The sequence below is a fragment of the Hyperolius riggenbachi genome, chromosome 7 (assembly GCF_040937935.1).
Source record: "Hyperolius riggenbachi isolate aHypRig1 chromosome 7, aHypRig1.pri, whole genome shotgun sequence".
NCBI lineage: Eukaryota > Metazoa > Chordata > Amphibia > Anura > Hyperoliidae > Hyperolius > Hyperolius riggenbachi.
In genome coordinates this window covers 308,078,760-308,101,498 of record NC_090652.1, presented here as the reverse complement: position 1 = coordinate 308,101,498, position 22,739 = coordinate 308,078,760, and the positions used below count along the sequence as shown (strand labels likewise).

At 44.1% G+C, this 22,739-nt stretch overlaps 1 protein-coding gene across 3 annotated transcripts in view; it reads left to right on the top strand.

The window, feature by feature from the left end:
- The window catches only part of LOC137525202 (contactin-associated protein-like 5), a 419,206-nt gene that overhangs the window by 376,539 nt on the left and 19,928 nt on the right, over positions 1 to 22,739 (top strand). For all 3 annotated transcript variants that reach the window (XM_068246129.1, XM_068246130.1, XM_068246132.1), the window contains 2 exons: positions 15,670 to 15,888; positions 19,562 to 19,633. In XM_068246129.1, the coding sequence (XP_068102230.1) occupies positions 15,670 to 15,888; positions 19,562 to 19,633 (291 nt within the window). The remainder of the gene's footprint in view (positions 1 to 15,669; positions 15,889 to 19,561; positions 19,634 to 22,739) is intronic.

The window sequence follows — 22,739 nt, the reverse complement described above, 5'->3', positions numbered from 1 at the left end:
GCGTAGTTGAGTTCGCAATACGTATGTCAACTACGCGTAGTGGGCAAAGCGTCGCATAGCGGGACTACTACTATGCGGAAATACGTACGCGCAGTTTTTAAACTTCGTCTATGAACTATGATGCGTAGTTACGGACTACAACGCGTAGATTCGCGCTGGCGTAGGTTACGAGCAACCCTGGCATCAACTTTTCGTTAGCGCGTGCACGTTAATCTTTACGCGAGCAAACCTTCACGCGCGTCCTATTGGGTGCAAAATGCATAGCATGGTTGTGCTATGCGTTAGCACTGCTTTGTGAATCAAGCCCCATATGTTCGCGAACAGACGCGAATGCGCATTGTTCACCGGCAACTGCCCACTGGCAAACAGTTTGGGCCGTCTCTACTTGGAAGTACAAGCGGCTCCTACTAATAAACAGGTTATGTTCTGGAAGTTTGTTTGCAAGTTGAATTTGTTTGTAAGTTGAGTCATGTGTTACTCATAGGGCATTGTGGATACATGATTCTGGATTGGGGTGCACTGTATAGTATAATGTTTTTTGGGGGGGTTCTTTTCAACATGCTTTTAATTTGTTTTAGTACTTACAACATTTTATACAATAGTAACATGTAACAACAAAAATAAGTAATACAAAAAGTAATGTTTAGTCAGCGTTTCTGAGTAACCCTAACTGCTAAAGCCTATATTAACCACTTTTTTCACCACTACAGTATATCTATGTCCTCTGTGACTTAATCTAAGCCATGAGGACGTAGATATAAGTCGTGTAGCTGAAGCACATCTGTGCATTATTGGGCTTGCTCCGGTGCAAAACCTCTGTCACTATCTGCTGCAGCACTAATTGGTGAAAGGGAATATATGTTCCCTGAGCAAATAAGATTGATTTTTACCATCAAAATATTTTTTTTTCTCAGTTCATAGTTAAAAATACACACTGTAGCATTATTTCAGAATCAAATATCTTCACCATAAATCATGACAGGAACATAATTCAAGTTTTGTGATAAACAGCAGAAATAGCCAAACATAATTTGTGTTTTTTTTTTATCTACAATAACGCTTTTTATTTCCAAACTGGAATCGGTAAAAGTGAGATTTTTTTTCTATTTTGCTCCTATTAAAATACATAGAAAACCAAATTGATTAAGGGAAAGAATGCCATACAATGAAAGCCTATTTAGTTTTGAAAAAAATGATATATATTTCATTTAGGTGTCATAAGTACGGATGATGTTATTGCTGATTTAATAGGGACATAGCTAAATTGTAGTGAACTAAGCAGACCCTGTCCAGATTACTTAGCTATATATAAACTAATGCAAGGCAAGGCTGTTTTTTTTTCTCTTAGCAAAAAACAAAACAAAAAATATAATAATATTAATAAAATTGCTATATATTTGCAAATAATCATTTCAGTAAATAATTCAACTCTTATATAAAGCATCAGCTTTACATTTTTAGAACTAATAAATTGGATAATACAAAGTATTGTATTATTGTATCTGTACGTCACAGTTACATGTTTCATATTCACTGAGGCTATTAAATCTATAATATATTTCAATTCAGGATAATTAATTCTTCATTATAAAATCCTATACTTGGTCAAGCTCCTTAACCTGCCTGAACATAAAAAAAAAAAAATAAAGTGGATGAAATTAATTGCCATAATCGCTGGAGAGTCACTCAAAATAACTACCAGTCTTTGGAGAGATTTTTTTTTCTATATTTAGATACCGTGCAATTTAGAACTTAAAGCTTAACTGAAGTAATAAAATAATTAAAAAAAAATAATCTAAAAGATTTCTATGGAGGATAATACATTTGCATGCCCTCCGCAGTCTGCTCCTCCATTTATATATAATAATGGGGAAATGTGCCGCGGTTCATGGCCTTGCAGGACAATGGGGAAAGACAAATGGCTGTAAGTGGGTGGATTCAGCGATTGTCATGTGTGCGCCTGTGGGTGGCCACGTGCAGATCCGCAATGTCACATCGCATGTTCATTAACCGTTTGCCAGCCATCACTGTGGGCTGATATGTCCCAGATAATGAAGAAGAGTGGAGGCATTCGAAAATAAATATCTCTCAGAGTATGAATAAATACATGAGGTGTCTTACCTCTCCAGATGAGCCAACCCAGAAAAACAAGGGTTTAGATCAGGTAAGGTTTATTCAAGCACAATTAAAAAAAGACAACGCGTTTCTCGGTTCTCTGCCCTATTCCTCAGGTCAATAAAGTGCCTTAACCTGCTGAGCGGTCTGGACGAGCTCAGCTCGTCCAACACCGCCAGAGGCTGCAGCTCAGGCCCTGCTGGGCCGATTTGCACCAAATAAAAAGCAGCACACGCAGCCGGCACTTTGCCAGCCGCGTGTGCTGCCTGATCGCCGCTGCAGCGCGGCGATCCGCCGCGTGCAGCGGCGAAAGAGGGTCCCCCCAGCCGCCCGAGCCCAGCGTAGCCGGAACAAACAGTTCCGGCCAGCGCTAAGGGCTGGATCGGAGGCGGCTGACGTCAAGACGTCGGCTGACGTCAATGACGTCACTCCGCTCGTCGCCATGGCGACGAGGGAAGCGAAACACGGAGGGCCGCTCATTGCGGCCTTCCGTGTTATCTCTTGCCGCCGGAGGCGATCGGAAGATCGCCTCCGGAGCGCCCTCTAGTGGGCTTTCATGCAGCCAACTTTCAGTTGGCTGCATGAAATAGTTTTTTTTTTATCTAAAAAAAACCCTCCCGCAGCCACCCTGGCGATTTAATCAGAACGCCAGGGTGGTTAAGGAATTCAGTTTGCAGTCTGGATGCCAAAATTGTTTTGTCTTAGTCACACCGGCTACCGTGGCTGTCCCCCCCTGACAAATAGCTGGTGATGGGGCATTTTAGCAATGTATTTGCATTTTGTAATCAAGACATACAGTAATAATGACTGGTGAACAGCAGCAGAGAGTATACGGCAGTAGGGCTTGGAGGATGCCAGCAGTACCAGAGCAGGTCTATATTACTCCATCACCTGGAGTAAGTGTGTGCATGGGGGGGGGGGGGGGGGTAACAAGTATGACTGGGAGGAGTTTGGATCCCAGGGTGCCCATGACAAGTGGGTAGGGGGGCCCACTGGGTTGTTGCACCCCTGACTGCAAGCTCACATAAATATTATACTAATATCTAAAGCTACAGTATATATTTTAGTCTTTAGTTTGTTTTTTGTTTTGTTTTTTTGTGTTCAAAAATAACTTTAATGAACAGATTAAAGCGGAATATAACATTGCATTTCAACTTTGCTCGAAAACATTATTTACAGCATATTATATGCAAAAAGCATTTTTTTTTACTAGACCAGCATTGGAAGGGTTAAACACAGAGGTTTAAAGTTCCGTGGAGAGATATGCAGAAGTTCAGATTGTTACATTCTATTTAGTTAAATGTATCTATAGAGAAATGTTACACACTCTTTGGCTGTCTTCCAACTCCTTCTCAGTCAGAGACAGTGAGTCACATTCAACACTTAGATACATTTATGTAAACAAAATGTATCTATGTCAGCTTCGGATGCGTCTGCAGTTCTCTCCAGGAACTTTAAAGCACTGTGTAACCCTTCCAATGCTGGTCTAGTAAAAAAAAATGCTGGTTACATATAATATACTGTAAATAATGTTTTAGAGCAAAGTTGAAATGCAGGGTTATATTCCGCTTTAAGAAAAGACAATTGCATAACGCAGAGAAGTAGCAAAGCAGTAGAATAAGATCCTGATACAGAATCAAGTTCCCAATATTACTTATACCATCACAGTACAGAAGATTTGCAGAGGGACGATTAAAACCAGGGAGGGAAGATGAGGGAGCACTTAGAGACACTGAAGAGAAATAAAAAAATGATATAATAAATTGGTTGTGTAGTACGGATAATTACTAGAGCATTAGTAGCAAAGAAAATATATCATATTTTTATTTTCAGTTATATAGGTTTTTTTTTGTTTTTTTATAACATTGCATCATTCTCTAATATTTGCAGTTTACACACTACTCAGCATTCTAAATGATTTTACAGAGCAGGCTAGTGAACTTTTCACCTGGCATTTGTAGAAAAAAAAAGATACAGTGACTGTTAGTTGAGATATAAGCTTCAGAAGACAGAGCTCTCTGCGACTTTTAAAGTTGTGGAGTTCAGATAAGTTTTTTTTGCATAGATAACAACTGTTATAACTGGAGTTTCTTAACTCTTCCTGTACTGGAAACAATATTGGACTCTGCTTGTAATGTTTTATTTCCTAGCTGTACTACACATACACATCATTATATCATAAGTTTATTTTCACTTCAGATTCCCTTTAAAAAGTGACCCTCACTGATAAGAAATTGCAACTATAAAACACTTCCCTAGCAGAAAATGTCTTCTGAGAGCAGGAAAGAGATGAGAAGGGTCAATAGTTCATAGATTTTAGCTCTGGCATATTTCAATGAATGTGTCATTGAGCAAAAACAATAAAAGAGTAAAAACTTAAAAAGTAGACTTTAATATAAAACTAGCATATCTTAAGTCATTTTTAGGAGAAGGAGGATAGATACAATTGTTTAGTTCATTAGTTTATTTTCACCTCAGGTGTCCTTTAAGCAAAGTATAACACACACTGCTGTAGTTATTTATTATCATTAATAATGATTTCTAGACTAGTTATCTTATTATTAGCATTAGCAAAGAGTAAGAGTTGTTATTGTATAAAGCAGGAGGAGGCATGTCGGGTATCCTAAAATGGGATTGAAGTCACTAACATAAGTACATTCATTACTGACAAGAGCCTCATTTTAGGACATTTCAAGCACACTTAAGTACAAGTACACTAATACATTAAGTAGCAGAAACAGCCAGAGAGGCAGATTCCACTACAGAACAGCTGCAATTCATTGTTGATTAGGAGTTAAAGTTCACCATGAAATGCGAGCGCTTTAATTAATACGCGAAGGCATAGAGACTGTGTACGTGCTCACTGTCTAATTTACTCCATAAAAATTAAAAATAGGCATCAGCGACACAAAAAGTGGCAAACGTGAACTGCTCTTATGGCAATCCTCCATGCAGAGACGGCGTGTTACGTGCCCCAGGCATCAGAAATATACTTCCAGAGGGTTAGAATGACTTTTTTTTACCCTTTTTGAGTAGTTTGAACAACTGATTTTTCCAAACGCTCTTGAAGATAAAGGCTTAAAGTGGATCTGAGATGAAAAACAAACTATAACAAGTAACTTGTCTATATATCTTATCTAAAGTTTAGATAGTGAACACAGCAAATCTAGCTGCAAACAGCTTTAATAGAAAATTATTATTTCTTCCTGTGATACAATGACAGCAGCCATGTTGTTTGTAAACATTACACAGAGGCAGGCTTATCTGCACCATCAGCACTCAGACTGTGAAAAACCTAATCCCCCCTCCTCCTCCCTCCCAGATACGGATCAAAACCAAGTTGCGCCTGGGGCAAGGTCAGGTTTTGTCGCCTAAAGGTCAGGTTTTGGCGCCTAAACTGCCATTCATTTTGCTGCCTTTTTAAGAATTCAACAAACTGCGCCTGGGGCAAGATACCCGCTTGCCCCCCTCCCCCCCCCCTAGATCCGTCCCTGCTCCCTCCTCCCCTCTGCTTCTGAAATCTCTGGCTAGTAATACCTCCTCCTCCTCCTGCCCAGACTGAGCTCCCATGAGCCCTTGCTACTGCCAAGGCTCTCTGAAAACTGTGGGTGGGGCTTATTTCATTTATAGGGTATTAGAGTATTTAAACAAAAACAAAAAAGTATTTGGCTTGAGTAATGCCCTATAAACAATAGGAAAGGAACACAATTATGCAATGAGTAAAAGTTCATCTCGGATCCACTTTAAAGAGCAAGTCTGTAACCAAAGATTGAATTTCATCCTAACCTTACCTTTTCTCAAGTAGATCATCAGGCGCGTCCATATGGCTGATATTGTGGTGAAACCCCTCCCACAGTGTGATGTCAGGACCTAGGTCCTGAGAGTTTCCTGTCTGTGAGCTTTGTTGCTTTGTAGGAAATAACAGCTGTTTTCAACTGCTAAGCAACCAGTATCTGCCTCTGTGCATATGTATATCTATAAAAAAAAAAAAAAAAAATTAGCCTATCGCATTGTTAGGGGCTGTGGTTATAGACACTGACTTGACGCTGACGCTGTCTTGCTCGCAAATTTTCGTCACGGCAATTTTCGCATCAAAAAATTCCATTTTTTATTTCGAAAAAATTACATTATATTTTCACAATATGGCAAAAAGTTTTGAAAATGCAAAAAAATTGTAATTTTTACAATGGAAAATAAAACATCTTTATTTGTATTACAAAAATGTGAAAAAAATCATTCTTTTCAGTGTGAAAATTTGCAAAAAAAAACCACAAGCTTTGTTACAAAATAATTTTCAACATTTTGCTGTAAAGTCGCATTTTACATTCTTTTTGCGAATATTAATGCGAAAAGAATATCGGCACTATCGCTCATCACTGGCCGGACGAGCCTGATAAAAGAGTGCATGCCTAGGCCATCCGCTCTACAAAACTGGGGCTACCCTTAGCTGGAGCACAGCACCCGCTCTTTGTAGCCGCAGTTTGTATAGGGCGCTCCCCGGGATTCTTGGTGATTTATTTTTACAAAACTGAACTGGCTCGCCACATTTTTCCGCTTGTGTTTTGTCATAAATTATATAAATGTGCAGCGAGTGAGAGTCAGCGCAGTGGAACGCCCGCCTTTCATACCACTATTTACTTATTGATTAGCGTACAAGCGAACTGGAAGAGCGATTCCGTTTACAGCAGAGAAAGTCCTCGGGCATGAAATGTATCTGCTTACAGCCTGACAGGGATACACATGTTCAGAAAGATTAACACATTCTATGGAAATGGCTGAGGGAACGCTCGGATGACTGACAGAGCGTAGCCGTGCTCGACAGCTCCGGAGTGATGCCGCAGTCCTGGCTGGCACGCAACTCCTCGAGTTTAAAGGGTGACTCCACTGACTCCTCGTCATTTACACATAAGCTCTGTAATAAAGGTCTCAACAGTGCAGCGTTTTTGTCTGAAGACACCAACTCCTGAAAGGACCTTTTACCCCCAAAGCAGTTCCCAGCTAGAGATGTCGCGAACCTCCGATTTTCGGTTCGTGAACTTCCGCGGAAGGTTCGGTTCAAGGAAAAGTTTGCGAACCGCAATAGACTTCAATGGGGAGGCGAACTTTGAAAAATGGAAAAAATTATGCTGGCCACAAAAGTGATGGAAAAGATGTTTCAAGGGGTCTAACACCTGGAGGGGTGCATGACGGAGTGGGATACATGCCAAAAGTCCCGGGGAAAAATCTGGATGTGACGCAAAGCAGCGTTTTAAGGGCAGAAATCACATTGAATGCTAAATTGCAGGCCTAACGTGCTTTAAAACATCTTGCATGTGTATACATCAATCAGGGAGTGTAATTAGAGTACTGCTTCACACTGACACACCAAACTCACTGTGTAACGCACCGCAAACAGCTGTATGTGTAGTGACGGCCATGCTGGACTACTGCGCAACATGGCGAGATTGCTCTTCCTCACTCAGTGATGTCAGGTAATGTGTGACTTCCTTCTCAACTTTCCATGGCATTGTTAAAAAGCTTACGTTTTGTTTTTAAATTACATTTTCTACTTGCTGTGTACTTGTTCAGTACCGCTACAATGAGAATCCTGTGGAGGCGGGCAAGTCTGCCATTGTGACCCCGGGTAATGGCCGGGGAATGAGGGGTTTGAATCCGGTGTGGAGCCTGAGCAACGGCTACCACTACACATCCAAGGAGGGCAGCGGGCAGGCATGCACGCCCGCCCGCCCCGAGGTAGTGACCAAAAATAACAATACAGGAGGAGGACTTTCGAGGCCCTGCTGTGTATTTGAAATGAATGTACTTTAAATCCTTTAACGAGAACCAGTTATGGCGGGCAAAGATGACACCACATTCCTTTCACGAGAATCATATGGAGGCGGGCAAGTCTGCCATTTGTGACCCCGGGTAATGGCCGGGGAATGAGGGATGGAATCCGGTGTGGAGCCTGAGAAACGGCTACCACTACACATCCAAGGAGGGCAGCAGGCAGGCATGCACACCCGCCCCGAGGTAGTGACCAAAAATAACAATACAGGAGGAGGACTTTCGAGGCCCTGCTGTGTATTTGAAATGAATTAACTTTAAATTCTTTAACGGGAATCCGTTATGGAGGGCAAGTCTGCCATTGTCACCGCGGGGAATGAAGGTTGGATTCCGGCCCGAAGTGGGAGCCTGCTGAGACCCATGCTGTAGCTGCCCTGACCGTGCTTTGCAGACCAGGCATCTGTGGTCAGATGGACCCTTGAGCCAGCGGAAGACAAACCAAGTCGAAAGCATTTGCCAAGAATGTTTTACGGATGGCAAGTTTTTTTGCCCTTTTTTAAAAAAATTTTGAAAATGATAGATGGTTGTATTTTTAAATTGTTTGAAAGTTTAGATGGTTGTATTTTTAAATTGTTTAAAAGTGTATTCATTCTTCCTCCCCCCAGCCACGAACAATACCATGGGAACGTGGAGCAGCAGAAGCCCCCTGTGACGGCTGCCGCGGTTGTTCTCCGCGGCTTGTCTTTTGAGGGGTGCTGCTTTTCCTCAGGTGTTCTTGCCATAGCTGTTTGTGCCTTCTCTCCAGGTATCTTCGTAAAGCACTTCTCCCTACGTGACAGTTGGCCTTTCCACGGCTCAATTTTTGCTGGCAGAGACAACAGATGGCTTTGCTCCGATCTGAGACACACACGTTAAAAAATTTACAAACCGCTGAGCCCCCCTGGGCTGATGGCGCTACGGTGGCATCAGCAGCTGAGGTTGAAGGGCATGTTGGCTGTCTGGCCATAACGGGCGATACATGGCGCCGGACACTGCCCCCAGCTGTTTCTGAGGACAAGCTCCCTCTGCTTCTATCATGGAGTCGTCTCCTCCTACTCCTCTCTGACTCCTCCTCTGAACTGTCCCCCTGGTCATCTCCTCTACCGGGAACATATGTGGTATCCGTATAATCGTCATCATAATCCTCCTGGCCAGCTGCGCTTTTCTCAGACACCTCCTCAAGTGCACCAACTTCAGGTGGTCCACCATCATCCCCATCCACACACGTTACGTCCATACTATCGCCACCTAACTCAGACGTATGAGGTGGTGTACCTGCGCCTTCTTGTTGTTGTTGCAGTAGTGGCTGGGAATCAGTGATTTCACCACCACCACCAAATAACTCCTGCGAAGTGTCAAATGCATCGGATGTGGTGCTTGTTGTAGGGCTGGTGGCTGCGGGAGATGAGATGCTCTGTGTTAAATACTCAATCACCTCCTCACGATTTTGGGAAGTGATGGCACGTGCCTTCTTCTGAGCACTGTATTTTGGGGCAGGTCCGCACGAAATCACAGCAACACCACCTCGCACAGCCACAGACCTGCCGGTGCCTGGTGGCCTTCCTCTGGGTCTGCCTCTACCTCTTCCTCTACCTGGTTTGTCCATTTTGTCCATCTCGAGGGTATGCTAGCTATATGCAGTGAGGTGGGTTCTCACTCAACACAACAGGTAGTTAGATGCAGTGAGGTGGCCAGGTGGGTTCTCACTCAACACAACAGGTAGTTAGATGCAGTGAGGTGGCCAGGTGGGTTCTCACTCAACACAACAGGTAGTTAGATGCAGTGAGCTGGGTTCACTCAACACAACGCTAGGTATATGCAGTGATGAGGTGGGTTAAGTGAACACAACAGGTACTGGGTAGTTAGATGCACTGAACAGTAAAGGTACTTAAGATGCAGTGAGGTGGCCAGGTGGGTTCACACTCAACACAACAGGTAGTTAGATGCAGTGAGCTGGGTTCACTCAACACAACGCTAGGTATATGCAGTGATGAGGTGGGTTAGGTAAACACAACAACAGGTACTGGGTAGTTAGATGCAGTGAGCTGGGTTCACTAAACAGTAAAGGTACTTAAGATGCAGTGAGGTGGGTTCTCACTCAACACAACAGGTAGTTAGATGCAGTGAGCTGGGTTCACTCAACACAAAGCCAGGTATATGCAGTGATGAGGTGGGTTAAGTAAACACAACAGGTACTGGGGTATATGCAGTACTGGGTAGTACAATGTGCAGCTCCCTGTCACACACACAGGTAGTCACTGAATGTGCTGGGCTGCTGGCAGTGGCACACACAATATCAATTAGCAAGGCTGTGCATGCAACAAAAGTGTCAGTTTGACACGCAGAAAAAAAAAATGTACAGGTTGAGCTCTGAAAAGAGCTGTTGCTGGGTGCTTTAAAAGCAACAATAATCAGTCAGGAGCAAGCAAAGCAGCCTAGAACCTAACTAATCTGTCCCTAGAAGAACAAGTCTGCAGCAGCTGTCCCTAGTCTGTCTCTAGCAGGCACATGAGTGAGGCTAATGGCCGCCGGACCCTGCCTTATATAAGGGGGGGTGGGGCTCCAGGGCTTAGTGTAGCCTGAATGGCTACAATGTGCCTGCTGACTGTGATGCAGAGGGTCAAAGTTGACCCTCATAGTGCATTGTGGGGCGAATCGGACTTCCGCAAAAGTTCGCCTGGTGCAGGCGAACGCGAACCCCCTAAGTTCGCCTGGAACCGTTCGCCGGCGAACCGTTCGCTACATCTCTATTCCCAGCACGTAGTAGTGTCTGAATCACGCCAGAAACAAGCATACACCTAATCTTATCAGATCTGACAATAATGTCAGAAACACCTGATCTGCTGCATGCTTGCTCGGGGGCTACGACTAAAAGTATTAGAGGCAGAGGATCAGCCGGACAGCCAGGCAACTGGTATTGCTTATGAGAAATAAATATGGCAGCCTCCATACACCTCTCGCTTCAGTTGGCCTTTAAAGTGAACCCGAGGTGAGAGTGATATGAAGGGTGCCATATTTGTTTCCTTGCAAGCAATGCCAGTTGCCGGGCAGCCATGTAGAGCTACTGACATAAGTAGTGTCAAAACCCTGGAACAAGCATATGGTTAATCCAGTAAAACCACCTGAGTCAGCTGAGTCAGAGTACCTGATCTGCATATGCTTGTTCAGGGTCTGTGGCTAAAAGTATTAGAGAGAGAGGATCAGGAAGACAGCTAGGCAACTGGTATTGTTTAAAAGAAAAATAAATATGGCAACCTCCATCTACCTCTCATCTGACATTGGGTTCCCTTTAAAGAGGGAACAAGGTCAACAAAAAAAAAAAAATTTACTTAAAGAGAAACAGTGAACAAGAATTGAACTTCATCCCAATCAGTAGCTGATACCCCCTTTTACATGAGAAATCTATTCCTTTTCACAAACTGATCATCAGGGGGCGCTGTATGACTGATATTGTGGTGAAACCCCTCCCACAAGAAACTCTGAGAACCATGGTCCTGGCAGTTTCCTGTCTGTGAACTTTGTTGCATTATGGGAAATAGCTGTTTACAGCTGTTTCCAACTGACAAAAAAGCAAGCAGCAGCTACATCACCTGCCAACAGTAAAAATGTCACCATGTGATAAATGTCAGAATGTAAATCAGGGATTTAAAAGATTTTACAATGGGCAAACACTGACTAAATCATTTATACATAATTATTGTAAAAATGAAGCACTTTTTTTATTACATTATTTTCACTGAAGTTCCTCATTAAGTAACTTCATTAGCACTAATGCCCTACCTGAAATGCCACATCCCGCAGCTGAAATCGCTATTAAACCCCCCAAATCCCAGGGCAAAAATCCAAAACTTTCTTGGTCATGGATTTTGCTGCCCTAAGGAGGCAGAGCTTTGGGCTGTAGCTCTTCCTCTGCTCCCGTCAATCGGCGCTGATCACCACCTCTTTCTGCCCCTCTCAGACTTCTTTCACTGAAAGGGGCGGGGAGAGGCGGCGATTAGTGCTGATTGACGAGAATGGAGGCAGAGCTACAGCCCAAAGCTCTGCCTCCTTAGGGCAGCAAAATCCACGACCAAGAAAGTTGTGGATTTTTGCCCTGGGATTTGGGGGTTTAATAGCGATTTCAGCCACGTGGATGCAGCGTTTTAGGTAGAGCATTAGTGCTAATGAAGTTACTTAAGTAAAAACGTTTTTTTTTCAAGACTTCAGAGTCTCTTTAACCATCTTAGCGGTATGGACAAGCTCAGCTCGTCCATCACCGCCGATGGCTGCCGCTCAGGCCCTGCTGGGCCGATTTTGTTGAAATAAAAAGCAGCACACGCAGCCGGCACTTTGCCAGCCGCGTGTGCTGCCTGATCGCCGCCGCTCTGCGGCGATCCGCCGCTAGCAGCGGCGAAAGAGGGTCCCCCCAGCCGCCTGAGCCCTGCGCAGCCGGAACAAATAGTTCCGGCCAGCGCTAAGGGCTGGATCGGAGGCGGCTGACGTCAGGACGTCGGCTGACGTCCATGACGTCACTCCGCTCGTCGCCATGGCGACGAAGTAAGCAAAACACGGAAGGCCGCTCATTGCGGCCTTCCGTGTTACTTCTGGTCGCCGGAGGCGATCAGAAGAACGCCTCCGGAGCGCCCTCTAGTGGGCTTTCATGCAGCCAACTTTCAGTTGGCTGCATGAAATAGTTTTTTTTTTATTTAAAAAAAACCTCCCGCAGCCGCCCTGGCGATCTTAATAGAACGCCAGGGTGGTTAAGTAGTGAAATTTATTTTTATTTGCATTGCTTGTTTTTGGGAAGATTTAGCTACACTTTAGCCGTTGTAAAAGTCACTCCATGGAAACACAGGGCTGTTCCTTTGCGTCCGAAGCACAATGTGTCCTGAGAGATGGCCCACGTGGGCTGCCGTACATTGTTCACCTTGGCTGGCAGCGGGCAGACTCGGTACACATGTCACACCCTTCATAATTGGAACACGGCGTTCTATTGTTACAAATCGCCTTGGCGAGTTCCAACCGCCGCTCTCCGCCTCCTCCGTCCCCATTCCATTATTGTATTAGATAGAATTGTTTCTGAAGAGATTTCCAGTACAACATGTCCGCGGGCAATCCATTATTCTCCATTACAGTCTGCAAGTGGAGCTCAGAAATAGCTGAAGCCTTGTGAAACAGATTTCTCTGCAGGACATAAGCCTTGTTCACGGAAGAAATAATCAGAAAAAAATGTATGGCTTTAAGATCAAAGCGTAACGAGGGGAAGAGACGGAACGGTACGGAAGTCAGTGCGGCTGGCCTGAAATTCAGGACTCTGTAATTGTTTTATATTACATGCTGTAATTGCACAGAACTGCTGTGCAGAAGCCTGCAGTTATCACCCTGGTGGTTTTATAATGAATCACAATTACGGATACATCTCTCTGTGCTTTGCCTTGACAAGGGATCAGTGATCACGAAACATAGGATCGTTTTTGACGTTCTCTTGAAAAAGGACTGTTTTCCACTAAGAAGCCCATTTGTGATTGTATTGTGGTTTGATCATGTTTTTCCTATTTTCCTCTCCAGTGATTCCCCCGCGATTCCACTATGATCCCTCAGGTGTTCGTGACGAACCTGATTGTGATGCATTTGCGATTTCCGATGTCAATAAAACGGCTGGGAAAATATGTTGTATCGCTCTCCTGTACTTTGTATAGGAGGCCAAAGGCATTACAATTTAGTATTTGATATAGCGCCAACATCTTCTGCAGCCCTGTACAGAATACGTAATCATGTCACTTAACTGTCTCTCAGAGGGGCTTACAATCTAATCCCACCATGGTCATATGTCTATGTATGTATTGTAGTCTAGGGCCAATTTAGGGGGAAGCCAATTAAATTATCTATGTTTTTGGAATGTGGGAGGAAACTGGAGTGCCTGAAAAAAACCCACGCAGACAGAGGGAGAACAAACAAACTCTGTGTAGATAGTGCCCTGGCTGAGATTCCAACCAGGGACCCAGCGCTGCAACGCGACTACGCCACGTGCTGCCACGCTGCCCGGAAAAGGCCATGGAAAATGCCACAAGTAGCACTAATGCAAACATCCCAACACCGCATTTTGCGATCTGATTGCAAATGGTCTCACATTGCAAAACACTGCTAGTTGAAAAAGGATGCCTTCACACTTATCTCTGCAACTTTTGGCCGCATACTTGCACATTATTTTTTTTTTTGCATTATGTACAATTCTGCATTTTGCGATTTTTTTCAACTTTTTTTTCGCATTGCCATCTTTCCATGCAATCCAATTGTACGTATTTAACTGCACACTCGCATGTGGATTTTCACATTTGCAATGCAAAAATTCACTTTTGCATAGACTTTGCATTGTATGTGAATCGCATGTTTGGGGCAAAAAAAATAACGTACATGAAGGCTGCTTTTTTTTCTGCAGAAAATTTAGATTTAAAAAATTTGCACAACACATTTCAAATGCAATACCTTTGATTTCCAATAGATGTCAATTCGCAAAAACTTAAATCGCACACATTTTCTGTCATGAGTAAAGGGGGAATTATTACCCGGAGTGCTGACTCACCTTGTGTTCATCAAATAAAAAGAGTCTCATAGAGCTCAAAATTTTTTATTGTTTCTTGGGAAATGTGTTCTTTAGTAGGGGGAGGAGTTTGAGCTTACAATCTAAAGTAGAGAGTTTTGAATACACTATGGGAGGAGCCTGTCCTTTTGAGTTTACAGTCTAGAGGAGAAAGGGTTGGAGACATTAGAGGGAGGAACCTGCCCTTATGAGCTTACAATCTACATTCGAGAGGGTTGGAGACATTAAGGGGAGGAGCCTGCCCGTATGAGCTGACAATCTACATTAGAGAGGGTTGGAGACATTAGGGGGAGGAGCTTGTCCTTATGAGCTTACAATCTGAAGTAGAGAGGGTTGGAAACATTAGGGGGAGGAACCTGCTCTTATGTGCTAATAATCAAGAGGAGAGAGACTTGGAGATACTGGGTAGAGGACCTTAGAATTTTAGTATGGAAAAGAAACTGAAAGGAAAAAAAAAAACAAAGGAAAACTATTCTGTTCTATTTCTGAGGCTTAAAATACACGTTTTATTAGTATTTTAATAATCAATGTTAAACTTTGCTTGTTGAAACATTTATATTGCCTGAAATAAGCCACAGGAAGAAGCCCTCATGAACTGTTCATGGTACTGGGGTTTTCTGCCCAGAAGTATAATACTTGCCCACATCTACAAAGCCCAACTGGTTTCGACATTCACATCACTTCTTGACTTAAGGCTGAAACTGGTTGGGTTTTTGGAGACATGGACGTACATGACAATTGTAAGTGATCTTCACATAGCACTTTATGTGCTTTGTATTTTATAGGCGTTTTGATGCACAGGTGTCTTGTATGCAAGGACCCACAATATAAGTGCATGTGTTCTTAAATTGTCTTATGCTTCGGAATACCTTATTGTGAAAAACTGAAGATCTGACACCACTTTATTATCATTCATCTGTGTGGTGGTGACCACTTGTATGGTTTGTTTAGCACTGGGTGGCTGCAGCCTGCAGGTCATTTGTCTACAGCGCTGAGGTTATACAATATTGTATACACTTTCAGGACCTGTTACTAATGCTGTAGGATTTCATTCCGAGTGCTGGAACTTCAGATTTAGCTTTGACTTTAGCAGCTCACATGTTCACTGTAAGTAAGTTGGCCTTTTTATCTAAGCTCCGTTACTCTTACTGTTGTACCTCCTCTTTCAGACAATCCAGGTCTCGATCCAGAAGTCTCCAGAGCAAATTCTGTTGGTTTTCTTGGATGTCTCTCCTCTGTCCTCTACAACCAGGTGGCACCCCTTAAGGCAGCCCTCCGACACCCCGGAACAGCCCCAGTCACCATCATTGGCTCATTGTCGGAGTGTGATTGTGGTACCATCACAGACAGCGACCTCAGCACGATTACAACAACTTATTCGTCCTCAGGTATGGATCCGGTTATGCTGAGGATGTTGTTAGACCCTAATAACTTCTACTAAGTGAAGTTCTTGTCAATGACACTTTCTAAGCCATTGGCATAACTAGAAATCATGGGGCCCATAGCATAGCATGAGGCCCTCAGATGTAGGCACTCTTAAGCTATGCCACCTGCCCCTACCCCAGCGCTGGGCAAACTACGGCGCGCTGTACATCCGGACGCCCATGGCAACAGGATGTCACATGACTCGCCGTCAGGCTTGCACGTCCTGACGGCGAGTCATGTGACACCCTGTTGCCATGGAGACACGATGCTGGAATTGGCGAGTAGGTGAGTTTTAACCCTCTGCTATCGCCCGCCCTCCCGACTCTGCATGGCGGGAGGGAGGAATGCTGCCCGCGGTCCACAGCATGCGGCCTGGCTGCGCAATGTTTGCCCATCCCTGCTCTACCCTATGGATAGGAGTTAATGGGGCAATTTACATTCTCATGCAACCAACACGGTACATAGTTCATGGGCACTGAGACAAAGTCAGAGGGTGGAGAAAAACATGAAAGGGGCACTATAGCAAAAAAAATTTAAACTTTTAAATATGTGTAAACATAGACAAATAAGAAGTGCATTTCTTCCAGAGTAAAATGGGCCATAAATTACTTCTCTCCCGCGTTGCTGTCACTTACAATAAGTAGTAGAAATCGGACAGAAGCGACAGGTTTTGGACTAGCCCATCTCTTCATAGGGGATTCTCAGCAAGGCTTTTATTCTTTATAAAGATATTCCCTAAAAAGAATTTAAGCAATGCTGGCCAGCTTCCCTGCTCTCTGCACAGTTTTTGGCAGTTGGACGGAGCAACTGCCATTCACTAAGTGCTTTTGAAAATAAATAAATCCCTGAGAATCCCCCCATAAAGAGATGAACTAGTCCAAAACCTGTCGCTTCTGTCAGATTTCTACTACCTACTGTAAGTGACAGCAACATAGGAGAAAAGTCATTTATGGCTCATTTTACTCTAGAAAAAGCGTACTTCTTATTTGTAAGTGTTTGCACATATTTAAAATTTTTCGCCATGGTGTCCCTTTAATAGTGAGCACATCAAGTACTACCTGGGGCCCCTTCTGCTACAGGCCCCCATAGCAGCTGCTATGGCTGCTATGACTATTGCTATGTCCCTGTTCTCAGCTGATCATCAAACATTACTTTAGCATTTCAGTAAAGCTTTGTAATGGGATGTTAATAATGACAACACACACACAAATGTAATGCAAATTGTAGGCAGCCTGAAATTAGGCCCATCAAATGCACTCCCTGCTGTTTTTGATTGGCCCAATTCCAAGCTCATGCTGTATACAATCTTTATTACATTTTCATTCATGATGGAAATATTGGCATCTCATTGCCCATCTCTTTAGAATTACATTGCGGAAAATGTCCCTAATTTATATGGCCTCTTTTCCCGTGTGAGATTTTCAGCCCCATACAATTCACTTTTTCTCCTGAGGTGTCTCCTAGGTGATATATTCACACCTTATCAATAAAGTGCCTTTTATGCCATCTTCAGGCAAGAAAACACTTGGATAACAAATAATTTTGACGTTACCTTTTCACCAATTTTTTGGGGTACTTTTTCAATTGCAGAGAGCTCAAAAGTTATTAAACAGATGAAAATGGATCTCTTTGGAGAAAACTTTGGAGAAAAAGTGAATTGTACCAGGCCCTTTGTGCTTTCAGGAAGATAAAGGGACAGTCTGGGAATGTTCTTGTCATTTTAAAGTGGATCCGAGATAAACTTTTACTCATTGCATAGTTGTGTTCCTTTCCTATTGTTTATAGGGCATTACTCAAGCCAAATACTTTTTTGTTTTTGCTTTAATACTCAAATTCCCTATAAACTAAACAAGCCCCGCCCACAGCTTTTCAGAGAGCCTTGGCATTTTCAGGCAGTAGCAAGGGCTCATGGGAGCTCAGTCTGGACAGGAGGAGGGGAAAGTGTGACTAGCCATTGATGACAGAGGCAGAGGGGAGGAGGAGAGGGGACTGAATTTACACAAAGGCAAGCTAAAAGCATCTCCAGCCCTCAGCCTGTGACAATGTGACAAACAGAACATGGCTGCTCTCCTTGTATCACAGGAATAAATAATCATAAACTTTTGCAGCTAGATTTGCTGTGTAAACTATCTAAACTTCATAAAAGATATATAGACAAGTTACTTGTTATAGTTTTTTTTCATCTCGGATCCGCTTTAAGTCCACGTTTTTGTAAGATTTTACATATTGTTAATGCAAAAAAAATTGTCGTTGATTTTTCACTATGGAGGGATTTTCTACTGACTGGTGTCTAATACATACAATGTACACGATAGTGGGTCACTTAACATATTTTTAGTACATAGCGTAATATTTCTATAATGGTAATGCTCATAATTATAGTTACATAAATACATATAAAAATTAGAAAAAGGAAAGAACGGTGATATAGACTAAAAAATCTGGGCACCTCCAGTTTATAGTCTAGTGGAGTTATGGATGGTTGGAGATAATAGGGGATGAGCCTGCTCTTATAATCCTACAGTCTAGAGCAGGAGTGTCAAACTCAAATACAAAGTGGGCCGAAATTGTACACTGGGACCTAGTCGCGGGCAAACCTCAATGTCTACTGGCCACCTTCCTCCCTTCTAAAGTTCCCTGGTGTCTAATGTCCCCGCTCCACCCCCCTCCAACCCCTATACAGTTCCCTGGTTTCAGGTGGATCTCCCTACCCTTATCAGTTCCCTAGTGTTTAGTGCTTTCCCTCTACCTCCCCATATGGCTTCCCTGGTGTTTGAGGGCTTCACCCCCAACATAGCTTCCCTGGTGGTCTAGAGTGGGCCAAGCATAATGCAAAGTGGAAATCCACTTGAGGGCCAAATGTAAAGGCTCTGAGGGCCAGATTTGGCCCAAAGGCCAGAGTTTGACATGCATGGTCTATAGCAGGCATGGGCAAACTCAGCCCTCCAGCTGTTACGAAACTACAAGTCCCACAATGCATTGCAGGAGTCTGACAGCCATAGTCATGACTCATAAAGGCAAATACATTGTGGGACTTGTAGTTCCGTAACAGCTGGAGGGCCGAGTTTGCCCATGCCTGGTCTAGAGGATAGAGGGTTGGAAACACTAGGGGAGGAGCCTGCCCTTATGAGTTTACAAGGAACAGGAGGGGGGGGGTGACAAGGTAAGATCACACAACAGCAGCAGAGAAGGCAAACAATCCTATGACAGCAAGTTCATGGAGAAGCAGGTTTAGATACATGTCTGGAGAATAATTATGAAAAATGATATGCTCATGTGAAGGGGGGGGGGGATTATAAGAATATGCTTGAGGGTTTCAATAATCAAGTTTCATGACAGATGATGCACATAACAGAGTTACAGAGAACTGGAGGAGCCTGTGAGAAGTAAGAGAGTCTTTCCTGTTGTCAGGCTTAATGCAAAGCTGACAGTTACAGTTGTAGGAGCTTGACCTGGATGCAGTGGCCAACTCTGCCCCTGTGTGTTGTGATGTCACGTCCTGCCCACCTTCCCACTTCCCAGCTCATCCAATCACACAGCCATTACCCAAGTGACAGAGGCAGCTGAAGTTCCATTTTGCAGTAAAATTGCTAGTTACAAAATTATTTCATCTACTTGTTGATCTGTTTATTTTAGATCCTTTTGGGAATACAGATGATCGAGAGCCCCTAAAAAATGAAATAAAGAGTGGACCAGTTGTAATCGGAGGTAATATATTATGTAAAAGATATTTATATGAGTTGTAGAAGAAGACACTAGAGCAAGAAAGTTCTGGGAACTTGCTATGCCCGCTTTTTCAGAGGCAATAACATGTACATGTTATTGCCTCCGAGGAAGCGGGCATAACCCGCAAAATGGCTGTTAGGTGTGCTATGGAATGCATTAAAGGTGACCCACTGTAGACTGCTGATTACTAGTGCCTAGATTTTTTCTTTTTTTTCTTTGTGTTGCACATTTTGGGGAGTGAATGATGGCTAGAAAAACCGAGGTCCTCCAAAAACTTTTACAGAAAACAAAAATGCCAGTTTTACAAGACTTTTATTTTACAATAATATGCATGTTTAAAACATTTTTATTTACAATAAAAGAAATGTTCCGGCATTTGATTTTTTGCTTTTTTTTCATACAGGCATATCGGATAGATTCTCTCTGATCCATTTGACATTCTAAACACAGCAATCTATCTCTCTAATTGCCTTTGTTCTCGGCTAGAGCTTTGCCGGGACTGCTTATCTTTCCTGCTAGCCGGGACTGACAAGCCATCTATCAGAACGTTACTCTTAGCTGGTAACCCCTCGGTCCTCTCCCGGCCACGGTAGTGAGAAAGCTGTAACTGCCGCTATAGTGTATTAATTCTTGGCCACGTCTGCAGGGATGGTCACTGCCAAGTCCTTCACCGGCCTCTGGTGCCATCAGCAATTACTCAACACGCTATGGAAACATTAATATTCTGCAAGCCGGTGACAGTCCTATTGGTAAACTGTCAATTAATTCAGTTTAGCTGGAATGTGGTGGTGACGCAATGACCGCTGTGAACCTGCAAGACCATTGGAGAGTTTGTGTTGCAGAACAGCAAACTTTTGTTTCAGAAGTTGGCTCTGTGTTAAAGGGTTAACAGCAGGGATGCTCATCCGGATCCGGGTACCCGGGTAAACCCAGGTAAACCCGGGTATCCGACCATTTTTACGCTATCCGGGTCGGATCCAGATCCGGATACCTGGACCAATATCCGGATAGCTCTATGCGGGTATCTGGCCGCATAATCTGGATACCCGCAGGCAGCCGCGGATATCCGAGGGATATCCGGATCTGGGTACTGTAACAAGGTAGATTATGTCATTGAGCCAATCAGAGGGCTCCGAGCCAATCAGAGGGCTCTCAGCAGAAGCCCTAGCAACCAATCACAGAGGGGAACTCTGGCCAGCCCCACCTGACCTCATTGAGCCAATCAGAGGCCTCCCAGCCTAAGCCCTGGCACCCAATCACAGAAGGGAACCGTGGCCAGCCCCCCTGTGTAAGAAGGAGGGCTGGCATGATGAGACAGATCGTCCTTGCTTGTGTGGCTGGCTGGCTGGTCATTGACAGACATGCTCCAGTGCTGTTGGCTTAGCAAGTGCTGCCTGTATACAGTGATAAACCTAAAGCTTTGAGTGCTAAACACCTTCACTACACTATTGTTCTATTGTTTTTTTAGCTTGCTAGTGTAATTGTTTGATTTCATTCACTCAGTTAGGCCCTGTCTGTGTGTGCTGTGCAGGCCAGCAGGACAGTATAGGTTAGGGGATAGGATTACTGTGTTATTGTATTGTATTGTATTATATAGTTAGTTAGTACTGCAGTTAGTTGTTAGAGTAGTACTGTGTTAGCTTACTGCAGATTACTGCAGTGCTGCTGTGCTGAGCATTGTCAGTGTGACAGTTAGACAGATAGGGCTTGATTCACAAAGTGGTGATAACTCAGTTATCACGCCTACAATACTTTAGGTGTGATAACCTTTGCACCGCTGAGTTAGCACCGCTTTGTGCTGGTGATCGCGCGCAAAGTCCCGCGTGCAAAGTTTTGCGTGTGCAATCACGCAATTCTGCGCGCAGCGCCCATAGGGTTTAATGGGTGCATCGCGCGCACCGCGCATATCGTGCTGTGCGCTGCGCGACTGCATGCGTGCAAAAATTTGCGCGCGGGAATTTTGCTCGAGTTTCTTCTTATCATGCCTAAACTGAGTTTAGGCACGATAAAGGGCTTTTCACTGGCGTGCAAACAGTTTTCACCGCTTTGTGAATCAGGCCCATAGTGTGCACTGTCTGTCCTCTATTCTGCGGTCTGGCACTCCGTGCTGATTTGATTTAAAGTCCAACCCCAATTTAATTAAAGTAAAAGTACCCCACATCATCTGGTGACATCATCACGTATAAGTTGTACTATGTCTGCTGGCACCGGCAGCCGGGGGAGGGGCAGCAAGGGCAAGAGGACAGGGAGCAACATTACGGCCACCCTCAGAAGGTCTGCCGTGTCAGTGTCGACCCCAGCGGGCAGCCTACCCTCAGTCAGCGAGCTTTTCGCTCCAGGCGCCACGATTGAACTCAGGGCTGTTAGCCGCAAGGAGTTTGAGGAAGATGTTCTGGGTTTTGAGGAGGGGGGTATGATGTTGATGATGGGATGAAGGACCGTCCCTACCATCCACAGGATGGGGATGTCAGCTCTGACTCTGAGGAGGAGGATGGGTTTGGCATGGAGGATCAGCATTGCAGACAGTGGCCATGGTATGCGGGACCCACCACATCCTTCTGCCGCTACCACCAGCCGCACCACTCAACTCCCAACCGCCACGGGGAGAAAAGCCGCAGCATCCCATTCAGGCCGCAGGGGAATCTTCACCGCCCCAATCTGGCGGTTTTTCACTCTGCCCTCATTGGACAGCAAGTTTGCCATATGCAATGTGTGCAAACTACAGATGAGCAGAGGTTGTGACCCATTACAAGTATGGCACCTCCAGCTTCATCACCCATCTGGCCAAAAAACATGTTGTTGAGCATGAGGAGTCCAAGAGGCTGAAGCAAGCTGGTGCTGGCTCCCACCGCCACGGTGCCACAGGCCACTGCTACTGATACTACCACCAATATTCAACCCAAAACACATTGTGGTGTCATTTTTTGAAGTGGTCAGGGCTGAAAACTGTCATGTCCCAGTTGTGCAATTGGACTTTGGACACAATGGGCTGCATGACCGCTGTCTGGAACCTAGTCCTGATGTTAATTGACAGCTTTTTTTTTTTTTTTTTTTCATTTTATGTCCACCAAATAATAAATTAGTGTTT